This window comes from Gymnodraco acuticeps, unplaced genomic scaffold (assembly GCF_902827175.1).
Source record: "Gymnodraco acuticeps unplaced genomic scaffold, fGymAcu1.1, whole genome shotgun sequence".
Lineage (NCBI taxonomy): Eukaryota > Metazoa > Chordata > Actinopteri > Perciformes > Bathydraconidae > Gymnodraco > Gymnodraco acuticeps.
In genome coordinates this window covers 8,633-22,500 of record NW_022989783.1, presented here as the reverse complement: position 1 = coordinate 22,500, position 13,868 = coordinate 8,633, and the positions used below count along the sequence as shown (strand labels likewise).

Genomic DNA, 13,868 nt, shown 5'->3' with positions numbered 1-13,868 from the left:
AAACATGTATAAAGGACTTCCCACTCATGTATTGCAGCAACATGGATCACAGCTTTTTCGTTTGTAAGGCATACATGTGTTTTAGTATTCCTAGTTTTTTCGTTTTTCCTAATAATCTTTCGTACTGCCAGCAAAAGTCTCTCTTTTCTTTTTTGGAGGGCCTTAAAAAAAATCTTCATTCTAAAACCCAATAGGATCTTTACATGTTAAAACAAAGACATACATGGGACATAAATGAGACATAATTGCAAAGAGAGAAAGAAGAAGGGAGCTGAAAAGGCGCTGCCTGCCAGAGTTGCTCCGTAGCATTGTCTGTTTTGATCTGCTCTTTTTACAGCACTGTTAGTGTGCAGTTTTATTATTATGCTGCTGTGTTTATTGTATCTTTGTAACTCTGGCACAACCATTTCCTTCAGGATAAATAAAGTCCTATCTTATCTAAAGTCCCCTGACAATCTGAGCTTATGGCAGCATAACTAGGGGCTGGTTGGTTCAAGGTAAGCCTGGGCCAGCCTTAACTATAAGCTTTAGTAAAAAGGAAGGTCTTAAGCCTAAAGCAGTTATTGATAGCAATTATGTTTTAAGCTTTCAAAACATGTTGTCTGTGGAGCCAGCTCCGCCTTTGTTTTAAGGAGGCCAATACCCTCTCCACATTTAAGATCAGGCTTAGTACTTTTAAACAGAGCTGATAGGTCAGCTGGTTTAAGGTTAGCCTGGGCTTGTTGTTTTCGAAAGCTTAAAACGTCACCGCTTTTATTCGGATATGAATACCTCTGATTGATCTGTTTTTCTCGTCCTCTTTTTTGAAACCTTGAACTCTTCGGGTCTTTTTCTCTAGAATTCCTTATTTTGCTAGGAAGCAGTGACAAAAACAAGCAAACAGCCAATTAAGTTGAAGGCCAGAAGATGGTGGAGAAGCAGGTTTAACCGATTCTTTGGAGAGTGGTTCCTAACCTGTTTATGTTTCTGTGTTACAGGAGTAACTTTCATTTGTTGAGGAAGAATGAGAAGTTACTGAGAGAGCTGAAGAACCTGGACTCACGGCAATGGTAAGAAAATATGATGATTACTACCTCCTTTTAAAAAAGATCTCTTTTAATCTTTTCTGCTTTTCCACAATTTATTATTTAATTTTAGGGCTGTACAATTATATGTAACTGTCAATCAAATGGGAATATGGTCTATTGCAGGAAACACAATATTTGGTAAAGGCTAAATATTTGTTAAAATGCCTTTTTGTTAATGAAGTCTTTTGGAACTGGTGAGATATCCCGGCCTAAAGATTCTATTCGACTGACTCAAAAGAGTTTGCTACAGATCGCCTTTAAAAATCACAGCATGATATTTTAATATATGTTTAAATGATATTGATAATAATGATGCAAAAATGATCACTTTCTTCTTTTTAGTAATCACAATATCAGTCAAAGATAATCGCAAATAATACATTTTGTTAAATTGCGCAGCCTTATTTTATTCCCTCTCTGAAGTTTTTTCCTTAAGAGTTGTGACATTTAACATTCTATAAATATGAATTTAAATGCATTTAAAAAGTCTGACGAATAGTGTTCAAAGGGTTCGTAACAGTTATAATATATATTGTGTCATGCCTTTATATATATATATATATATATATATATATATATATATATATATTAGGGCTGTCAAACGATTACAATTTTTAATCAGATTAATCACAGCTTAAAAATTAATTAATCATGATTAATCACCATTCGAACTATGTCCAAAATATGCCATTTATTTATGTATATTGTTGTGGGAATGGAAAGATAAATGAAAGAAGGCGGATATATCCATTTAACATACAGTATCTATGTTTATTATAACATTTTTCTGCGTGTCAAAATGAAAGACAACCCACACACCTATCAATCATCAAACCGTGTAGGGTCTTAATTCATTACGTGTTGATTTCTATCAACGGGGGAGTACTTCAGGAAAGTCGACAGGGGGGGGGGGCTAGTGGAGTACTTCGTGACCACAGAGTGTGAACGTTGTGATCAGCTGTTTTAGCGCAGTTCTCCAGTGAAGGGGGGGGGGGCACAACCCTCATGGCCAACATTTAAAAAGTACATTTCATTACATTTAACGTTAACAGCAGCCCTGTCTGTGCACACGGAGACCGACTCTGTCGTCCGGTGATCTAACCGCCTTCTGGAAAAGCTTCACAAGTACGTCGGTACGCAAATGCGCTTTGTGACACAAGTGACGGTACGCATTTCAGATTACGCACATAACCTGCGTACCAGTTATGTGCACCCCTGAACTACAGCAAAAGTATTCTCCGTCGGGACTTCCTGCAACAACACCACGCCATTATCTTGATTCTGATTGGCCAGAAGACATTATCAAAGATGTTCTATTGAGAAGACAATCACTACGTGACAAAAGTTTTCAAAACCGTTTCTGGTCTTCGGTATTTCCTGCTGAAATCAATCTTACTAACTGCTGTCTGTGCAATTCTCGGCGCGAGTTGGCGGGCTTTATTTTGCTTACTTTAACATCATTTTTCATGGTGGGGCTAAGCCATTTCTTGGTATGGGTGTACCCCAGCCATACCCTGGCGCTGCGACTGGTAGGATGTATGGGGCGGGCCATTCTGCACATGCGTTAAATGCGTTAAATATTTTAACGTAATTAATTAAAAAAAATAATTACCGCCGTTAACGCGATAATTTTGACAGCATTAATATATATATATATATATATATATATGATATATTATATTCCTCTGTCTGCAACTGATATTCCGTAGCTGTCCTCTCGGTAGTGATCGGTTTCCTTCTTTTCCTTCTAGCCGGGAGACTCATAAAATAGCTGTATTTTATGTGGCGGAGGGCCAAGAGGACAAACACTCTATACTGACCAACACCGCGGGCAGCCAGGCGTACGAGGACTTTGTCTCCGGACTGGGCTGGGAGGTAAGAACACTTTCATCCACACAAGTGTACCAACAGCAGGAACTGAGCCCGAGTGAAGGGGGGAGTAGTGAAGCAAGTAAACACAAATTATTAACACGAGGCATGAGTTTGCTTCACGTCACGTGAACACATCTTACGACAGCACTAAGATAAAAAGGGAGTTCATATTTGTATACATCCTGATGGTGTGTGTTTCCCCTTCAGGTGGACCTCACCACCCACTGTGGCTTCATGGGAGGCCTCCAGAGGAACCGCAGCACGGGCCAGACCACGCCTTACTACGCCACCTCCACCACAGAGGTCATCTACCACGTCTCCACCCGCATGCCCCACGACCAGGACCACAACCTCACCAAGAAGGTAACGCAGAACCTTTCAGAAAAGTATAGAAGTTTCCACGGTTTAATATCCTCGGTGCAGTTAAGGGAAAGGCCATTTACTAATTTATACACACTGATGTTTCAAAATGTTCTGATTTGCTTGACAGTTGAATGAATATGTCTTCTTTGTGTCAAGCACTCTACATTTAACGATCCAATCATATGCTGCGCTTCCCTCTTTCTAAATGCAGTCGAGTGAGCCTCTGTAGTGGCAAAGACACGATTATTAGTACAAATAATCCTCCATGCTTCTTGTCTCTCTGGGTGTCTTTTATCCAACTTTTCTTTTATATGGATTATCAAATTGCACTTTTAAAAACCTGAGTGAAAACCTAAAGTTTGTGGAAACAAACTGATATACGCATCAACAAAAATGTACCGCGAATTCGCTAAAGTGCACTAGAAACGGCTTTAACAATTAAAGGAAGACTTTCTTTCCATATTATATACATATTTTATATATCATTTAATTCCATTCCTCAATGGAAGGTGGGTGTCTCTAATTTCAGCCAATTCCTTGTGAAATCTTTTTGCTTGCTGCCAGAAGATCTTGATGTTCCAGCCATCAAATGAGATGTCTTCCACACAGGATACAATCCAAATTAATTATATTTATGTTTATGAATGTATTGCCAAAAATGCGCAATAGCCTGTAAGATATGGAACCAGTGTTAATTTGGGCAGCTATTTTAGATTTAGTCTTAGTCTTTAGACGAAAATGGTTATTAGTTTTAGTCACATTGTATTCCTTTTTATCCTTCATAGTTTTAGTCCAGTTTTAGTCGATGAAAAATCATTACATTTTAGTCAACTTCTAGTCAAAATGTTTTCTCTCTTTAAGCCAATTCAGTTAGGCAAATACAGGTTTCTGAAATTGGAATCACGGTGACAGCATCAAGTGTTGAAATTCATAAAGCAACATTTCACTCTCAACACTTGTGTAATATCTAGGGATGGGTATCATTAAGGTTTTAACAGTGCTACTACTCTTATCGATCCGGTACTTTAACGGTATTCTTATCGGTACTTTTTGTTATTTAAAAAAAGAAGAAGATACTAAACAAATGTAAACCGAATTAACATTGCTTTATTTAAATGTAAAATATATATAATTATGTTATTATATTGTACTGTAGGTTCTTGTACTTTACTGGAGTATTTAAATGTTTTGCTACTTGGTACTTCTACTCCACTACACTTCAGAGGTAAATGATGTACTTCTACTCCACTACATGTATTTAATACCTTTAGTTACTTTACAGATGTGGATGAATGATGTGAAATCTAATCAAGTGATAAATCAGACTCTAGTTCCACCTGGAGTAAATCCACAAGCTACCCTGCAGGGTTTTTCTCAATGTCGAGTAAAGCTGCTGCAGAGCCAATATTTCAAGCATACTGAAGTACTGTTCAAATGTCCAGCATACTTGGAATTCTACCGAGCCCGGCGTACTTCGTTTGGATAAATCTCGAGGCTGCACATGTGTAGACTCCGGTCTTAAAATCCCCACAATGCTTTGCGCACGGACCAATTTCCCCAAATCTGTGGCGGAAAATGTAAGGCGGGGCCTCTCAGATGAAGCACACCTGCACACTTGCTCGCCTGTTCCACTCTTCGTTTTCCGAATGCCAGGAAGTATTCTTGCCTCGCTTCTGAAGCAAGACGCTCGGAAGACGTGCTACCAAGCAAGCGTACTCGACATTGAGAAACACCCAGTGTCATTCAAACTAGCTGCACCTTTACCAGCTTTGATAACACTTTAATGACCAATCATTATAAAACATATCATATATATTATTCTGAAATGGATCAATCTGCACAATAATTACTTTTGGTACTTTACCTATATTTTGATGCTAAAATTTCTACTTTTACTTGAGTAACATTTTGAATGCAGTACTTTTACTGTAACAGAATATTCCTACAATCTGGTACTTTTTGACTTAACTACAAGATCTGAGTACTTCTCCCACCTCTGCGCACCTGATGTGATAACGTTACACAACCTACACACGTGATGCCTTTTGGCCAGATGTTTGGACAGACTGCTCGTTACCGCGCTTATGCGAAAACACTAATGGCAAACAAGCTTTGTAGAGTGTCACTATACTTTTGAACTCTCCGTCCCCGGCAAAAAACGAAATTAACACTGTATGGAACTAATAGAACATTTATTTAGGTAAGTCTCAAACATCTACACGGACCCGGAGGCAGGCCTGAATCAGTGGGTGGGCATTTGTTTTTCGAGGGCAGGTTTTTTGATCTTGCTGATTAAATGTGATATGTCCGTATCTGTACAGTATGTGACATATGTGCGTCTGGATTTCACTGAACTGAAAATTGCATAGTTGCAGACATATATTTGCATTCATCCGGTTTTGAACAAGCAGGGCAATTCCGGGGCGATTCTCCCCCACAATTGTTTTATAAAAAAGGATCTATTGAAGTACGTAGGTAATCTCGTCGAACCAATCCTTTATAACATAAATCCGTTGAAATGTGCGATGCACTTGTATTGAAACCTGGCTTATGTTCTTCCCTTACAATGTGTTTTTGTTTTCCGCCTCCCAATCCCTATATTTGCGTCCAATGAACATATGTGGCTGCACACACACCTATCTGTTTGTGTTGGCGGTTCTAAAGCACATCGATGTTTCCAATAACTCTGAGCAGCAATCGTGTTTGTGCGCGGTGCAGGTCGTATCAGCGTCCAGGCAGGCACTTTGATTGTGTGTTAGGGGGACACTTGTGTGTTAGTGTATGTGTGTGTGTGTCTCTGTGTGTACACCTGTCAACCCTCAGGCATTGGGCGCCCTGCACATGGCCATAATGTCCCTTTAATCAGATCATACTTCCTGCTTCTCGGCCTATCACGTCGCTGCAGGCTCCTGATTGGATTATCAGCGCCTGGTCCGACACCATCCGTCTCCCTGATCAGCTGATGGCCCCATCAAACACACACAAGCACAAACACACACATACACAGACTATAAACCTGTATTTAACTTGACACAAACACACATCCACTAAGGGCTTTATTCACATCGGCCTGCACAAATAACCACCCGGCTATAAATGTGCGTTAATGTTGGACACACACACACACACACACACACACACACACACACACACACACACACACACACACACACACACACACACACACACACACACACACACACACACACACACACACACACACACACACACACACACACACACACACACACACACACATTACACTCGCACATGGTACAGGCTTACAAACACTCAGTTTGACAAATGTGTCCACAAAGAGGTTAAAGTGACGGACATACACATGTCCATACTGGCAGGCATTCATCCTCTTACCACACACACACACACACACACACACACACACACACACACACACACACACACACACACACACACACACACACACACACACACACACACACACACACACACACACACACACACACACACACACACACACACACACACACACACACAGCTCTCACTCTTTGCTGTGTGTTCTGTTTCCTCTCATACTACATCTGCTTGAAAAAGGATTAAAGCTGCATTACAGCAACTGATTGTGGAATCAAAGATGACGGCAACCCAATCTTCATTGTTGAAATATTTAAGAATGTAGAGATATTGATCAGAGACGACAGATTCCACCTTTCCTTATTCACACTGTGCCACTTTATTGTTCTGAAATTCAAAAATACAGCGTCAGGGTCATAATGAGAATATCTTTAAATGTGATATGTGCAGAGCCCTTCACCTACCAGATGAAATGTGAAACACTGTCAGGGGGAAGTGCAGCTAAAGGATTGATCACTTTAAGAAGGACTTGATAAATTACAGAAGAGGATAAAGGCAAGGCAAGGCAAGTTCATTTATATAGCACTTTTCAACACAAGGCAATTCAAAGTGCTTTACAAAAAATGAAAGACATTAAGTAAATGGCATTTAAAATCAGTCATTAAAAAGAAAAGCTAATAAAATAAACATTAAAAGAAAAAATAAACATGGATAAAAGTTACAGTGCAGTCTAAGATATGAATAGTTCAATAAAAAAAAAAGCCAATTGTCAGAAGATTCTGACATTAAAGTCATAATTCTGAAATGTATTTTCACTAATTCTCAGAATTATGATTTTAATCTCTAAATTCTGATTTATTCCCCCAAAATTCTAACTTTAATCTCAGAACTCAAAGTCTCTTTTGATCAGATCTCAAAACAAAATGTGGCCCTAATCCTGTTCCGTAATAAATACACATGTTTTCCCTAACATATTTCCGACTTTGCCTAATCTGTATCATTAGCAGTGGCGAACCGTCAGGGCCTTCAAGGTATTCAGAGAATACCCTGGAACACTCAGATAAAACAAACAAATAATTGATTTAATTATATAAATAAAATGTAATAAAATGAATAAAGGAGAATGGTATCTGTGTTGTTGATCTGTAATATTACAGTGTTACGTTGATTTATTTGTCCTTCTCGGACCATGCCCTACGCATTTCAGTGGTTTTGTGTTAGAAAAGAAAGCAACCAATCAGATCTTGTTCTGGGTCTCTGGGTAGAATATCCTTCAACCAAGGTATTCTACATCCTTGATCGAATGCCCTGGCCGTTGCACTGAATGAGAGCGTACGTTTGGACTGACAGTTTGATCAACCAATCATATATTGATTTGTAGCCAATGGGCGTATTCTTTCAGAGTTCCCCTCGGTTCCAGGGTATTCTAGAAGGCCCGCTAGTTAACTGGCTCGAGACGGAGGATCTCGATGAGTGCGACGAAGCAATTCATGCCTGTGTGTCTACAGAAGGTCCAGTTGTGATACACGGTTCGCCACTGATCATTAGTCAAGGTGAAGTCAGGTTAATTAAAGCAATTACTACATTTAAAGTTCAAGTAGTGTCATTATGGCACTTCCAAACATGATGATGAACTAATTCACCATGTGAATCATTTTAACGAATAGACGTCACCTTGATACTTACGCATTTGATTACATTAAGACAATTATTTTGTGCAAATGCAGCATTATCTGATGAGAAATCTACAGACACAAATGAACACGTTCTTTTCCACTTGTTGAACATGTAATGGAACCAAAATATCTCCAACAGTTTTTGCTTTAAATCAACCTCAGACTTGCTGTATATGGCAATTAGTTGAGTTGCATGCGTGGAAATAAAACAACATTAAAAACATGTAATAAAATGGTGTGGTTCACCGTTGAAAGAAATATGTATGCAAACCATACTTCATCATCCCTAATCGGCATCACTCAAACATTAAATAATGGCTACTTCTACATTACACCCATAATACACTGCTATTACACCAACATCACACATTACTACACCCCTATTACTCTGTTATTACACCAATGTTACATAGTTATTACACCCGTATTACACCCATGTTTCTCCACTACTACACCCTTATTGCAACCACATTTCATTTCAAACCTTTATTTATCCAGATTGGTCCCATTGAGATCATAGATCTCTTTTTCAAGGGAGACCTGCAGCAATTAGGTTCCACATAAAACATAAAACAACATAAAACAATAGAGGATATCATACAACATATAACAACATTTCACTGTTATTACACCCATTTTACAAATGGACACAGCCAATGACTATATCCCAGAGAATACAAAAAAGCTTTAAGAGTAAAAAATCTTCACAGGTAAAAAAACACACAACTGATTGCAATTTATCAAAAAAGACACTGTTTTTGTCTCTTGACCGAAGCCAACAGCAACAGACATCTGAAGGTGTGAGACAACTCAGAAAAGTGTGTGTGTGTGTGTGTGTGTGTGTGTGTGTGTGTGTGTGTGTGTGTGTGTGTGTGTGTGTGTGTGTGTGTGTGTGTGTGTGTGTGTGTGTGTGTGTGTGTGTTGTGATGTGTGTGTGTGTGTGTGTGTGTGTGTGTGTGTGTGTGTGTGTGTGTGTGTGTGTGTGTGTGTGTGTGTGTGTGTGTGTGTGTGTGTGTGTGTGTGTGTGTGTGTGTGTGTGTGTGTGTGTGTGTGTGTGTGTGTGTGTGGCCAGGCATCAAGGTTAATGACAGAGCTGTCAGCAGCCCTTACTGTAGCCCACTGAGCAATTGTGAAACACACACACACACACACACACACACACACACAGAATCGCACAGCACCAGATTTGATCCCATCTGTCTTCCAGCCCATACTCCATCTTTCCGGGGCTTCACTAGGTCTTCGTGTCCACTCTCCATCTTCACTCCATCACCCCCAGGGCCACCTTTACAGCCCGTACACAAACAAGATAAAAACCCTTGGGTTTATGATGAATATCAGGCTCATTGTACCGGACCCTGAGTGTGTGTGGTTGTTGTTGACTGAGTTTGTGTTGTTTAAACTGCAACAGATGTTTATTCCAGTTTTGATTCAGGTGTAATCCCTCTTGTCTCCCTGCAGCTAAGACACCTGGGTAATGACGAGGTCCACATCGTTTGGTCGGAACATTCTAGAGACTACCGGCGAGGGATCATCCCTACTGAGTTCGGAGACGTGCTAATCATCATCTACCCCATGAAGAACCACATGTACTCCATCCACATACTGAAAAAACCTGAGGTAAGAATGCGTTTAGTTTCGTCAGTGTTCCCTGAATTCTTTAACATTGGGACAAAGTTCCTGCAGGACGTTTAAATGTGTCATTAAAACCCAGGATGATAATGCCGTCCCCCTCTGGGCTAATCAGGGAAAACGACCCTCGTCACCTGTTGCAGTAATTGTGACTCATTGGCCAATCAGTGTAATGCCATCGCACAGTAACACAGCTCTATTGATGGCACTCCTGCATCTATTAGATGGCTTTTTATGAAACTTGCTCCAATCATTCATGATCCCCAGAGTATGATCCCCACTGAGTAATCCTCTCATGCCACCATCACATTTATGGTCTTTAGGGAAATATGTCAACAACTATTGTATGGATATTCACAAAATGTTGTACACCCGCTTTCAGGATGAATTGCAAGATCAACATTTTTATGTTTTCAATACTTTGGTTTATAATCAATTGCCCACAAGACAAATGACATCCTTATCGGGTGGCGGTACTTTGTGTTAAGGCCTAATCGGTACTAATTTCGAAAAATGTACTAAATATGTCACTTACTGTGACTGTATCAACATGCAATATTGATATTGTATGCTGCTCATGCTCTTTCTGCATATCATGTATTTCTGTTTGCCATGTATATAAATGTTATGTTCATAAATGTTGTATGTGACGGGACTACGGATGGAAAGCTAAAATCCGGCTAATTTACATTTCAAAGCATTATTTTGTTTAAAATGTTCATTAATGTGCATTGTCCCGGTTCAAATAAACGATTAAATAAAAAAAATATAAGACGAGACAAATGTACCAAACAAACAATCACCTCTTCATTTTTGGTGACAAAAAATATGAGATTTCTTTCTTTTTTCAGTGTGCAGAACATTTACGCAGAACTTTAGGTTTTTGCGTTTTGAAGAGCATGCTGACTCTGTAAACCAAGATAATGAACATGGCACACATTATACCTGCTAAAGCGTGTGTTCGTCATTCTGAACCACAATTATTTCTGCTCATACTGTAAGCCAGTTTTATTATGGCCACTATGTTTTCTAAACAGAACAACAAATGAAGAGAGACCAATCAGTCAACCAAATTAAACAATAATTATATAAATTAGAAATGAACACTCAATAACATAATTTCAACTGCAGATTAACATGGATATCATATAGAGTTTCAGTCAGTAAGCAGTTTGGTAATTTTTCTCAGCTCAGAGTGAGTGCTCTTTATTTTTGTTGGTACATTGGGGGTGTGTCCGAGTTAGCGCTCTGTGTTTATTGTGGGATCTTTGCTTACTGAGCTACTACAGAGTTCAACACAGAGGAGGAGGTGAGACAGATTAGTGTTGCAGTATTTGTGGCTGTCACACTTCTGCCCTGGGAACTAAGTCGTCAAAATCCAACTTGATAATGATAAGAAAAGACAAGCCTTGTCTTTTTATTAGGGGACCATAGCTTTGCCAAGGAATAATGAAATCATAATTGAGTTGCACAGTGTTTTGCTCCATACTTGAATGTTCTGTAGCAGACATTACAGATGCATCCAGCTTGACGAAACAATCCTAAAGAGTGTTCCACTGCGTTTTGCTGCTCTGGTTAATGTATCAGTGTAAAACACAGACATTAATACCACAGCACTGATAGCATAATTCTATTTCAAACAAGACCTAACACAATCAAATGCTGCTTTTTCTGTATGACATAGATACCACAGCACTAATAACATAACCTCATTCTGTTTCATTCATTCTACAAAAACTATTGAATTATCAAAAAAAGCAGTTGGATAAGATATTCTTTGTGTGGTCGTCCTGAAAGCACTGCATTCGGTCATAGAGTGCATGGCTAAGAGACCTGGTCTGAGAATGAATTCAATAAAAAGGCTTAACATTATTCTCTTTGCTAGATTCTACAAGCAATGACTGGAATTACATTTGACTTGTCAAGGTTGGTTGACTAAAACCTAGTGGCTCTTAAAGATTATTCATGAAAATATCTAGAATTGCAGTTCTTCAGGAGACTTGTATTGGAAGTAGATTCGTTATTAACTGGAAAAGCTCACTCAGAAGAGTGCAGATCTCCTTCAGGTGAGTCTCTTCCAAACAGAGGAGAATTCAATCTCACTTAATTGTCCCTCCAGACTCCGTTACAGTAAGATGACGCCAAAGATAACAAAAACGAGGATTTATTCATCTCGTATCGGGCCTTCCATTAGTGGAACATAACATATCTGGCATGGAGTTAATCTGCAGTCGCATTGGTCCAAATGAGATCAAACTTTTCAATGGATGTCAGTTTCTGAACACAGAGACAGGCCGAAATGAAGCCTGCAAAAGGATAGCTAGGACCAGTTTTAGGCCTAGCCAACAGAGTGGTCTAATAATGAGTCCTAAAACACGGAAATTAGTTTACTTTTAAACACTTCATGTTAGCCTTATTTCAAACCTGTTTTTTGATGCGTTTATAGTTAGAAACCTGAAATAAGGTCTGGGGTTAACACAAGCTCAAGAGAGTAACTCGTTTTCTTCCTACAACATCAAATATGTCAGTAAACACCCTGTCTGAAGCTTCTATGTGTCACAGAAATGGCTGTTGCTAACAAGTGACTAAATAATCGCCGCATAAGTCCGCCTTTAGCTTAGCGTTGGTGATGCACAGCCATGCGACCGCGATGTAAGTGTCTAAAATCCTTACGTTGGCTTTTAAGTTCTGCCGATTGCTTCAAAGCTTCAGAAATGAGTGTTAATAAAAACCAATGGGGAAATCCCATTGCTTTTGATGAAAGCTAACGTTCGGATTAAGAGAGAATGTATGGTAGCTACCTAGCTAAACGTTGTATTAAATAGTATAGTTTGTGCAAGATTTCCCTCTGTGTCCAGAAGAGTGTGTGTGCGATTATCTGCCCGCACTCGGATGACCAAACCCAGCTGATCTATTGTTCCTGCTTTAATAACTATTTCACGACTTCTCTTTGTGTCCCTAGGTGCCATTCTTCGGTCCACTGTTTGACGGTGCCGTAGTGGACATGAACATCTTGCCCACCATGGTCCGGGCCACAGCCATCAACGCCAGTCGAGCTCTCAAATCACTGATTCCACTCTACCAGAACTTGTATCCTTTCTAAGCCCTACTGAGCAAAAACAAAGCTAGACGCCAAAGGTAGGTCGCACTTTTATTTCTATTTCAGGGCTTACGCCTCATGGTCAGATCTTTAAAAGTGAGTTGTTTCTAGGTTTAAACTTGGATATACCTGTGCCATTGTGCTGAAGTCCTCACAGATGTAGCGAGAGTGTCGCCTCTCACTCAGCTCGAGTGTTAAGAATAACAAATCAATGTCCAGTGGGGTCGGGCTTTCAGAGTATAAGTGCTAGTTTGATGGAGCTGTATTTAGTCGGCTCTGAAGTGCCATATATCAAGTGTGTATGCATCTGTGTGTGCAGGAGAGAAAGAGAAATTGACAGACAGGTGTGTGTGTGTGTGTGTGTGTGTGTGCGTGTGTGCACGCAGTCTGTCTGCTTGATCCGATGTGATGGTAGTTTGGTATGAAAAAGCCAGACGGTCAATACTTATCGATGACTCTCCTCCCTAGCGCGGCTTCTAAACGAGGGGGCTTTGCTCTCTGCTCTCAAAAACACACACACACGTCCACACTTCTACACACTCTTTATCCTAGAAGCGCGAACAGACGATTACACCTGATAGCTCCACAGAGGCACTGTCATGCACATGCAGAATCACACACACACACACACACACACACACACACACACACACACACACACACACACACACACACACACACACACACACACACACACACACACACACACACACACACACACACACACACACACACAGTGTGTCCCCTGTTGAGGCGAGCTGAGCTTCTCACTGATCGTTGGAATTTCTTCTAAGCAGCACTTAAAGCAATTAGATTTCCTAATGG

At 39.9% G+C, this 13,868-nt stretch overlaps 1 protein-coding gene across 1 annotated transcript in view; it reads left to right on the top strand.

The window, feature by feature from the left end:
- LOC117549360 (ral GTPase-activating protein subunit alpha-1-like) overlaps positions 1-13,312 on the top strand; it is a 20,518-nt gene extending 7,206 nt beyond the window's left edge. The window contains exons 5-9 of the mRNA XM_034221212.1: positions 978-1,049; positions 2,819-2,942; positions 3,147-3,302; positions 9,773-9,931; positions 12,906-13,312. Of these exons, the coding sequence (XP_034077103.1) occupies positions 978-1,049; positions 2,819-2,942; positions 3,147-3,302; positions 9,773-9,931; positions 12,906-13,046 (652 nt within the window). The 3' untranslated portion in view covers positions 13,047-13,312. The remainder of the gene's footprint in view (positions 1-977; positions 1,050-2,818; positions 2,943-3,146; positions 3,303-9,772; positions 9,932-12,905) is intronic.
- Positions 13,313-13,868: the final 556 nt, after the last annotated feature.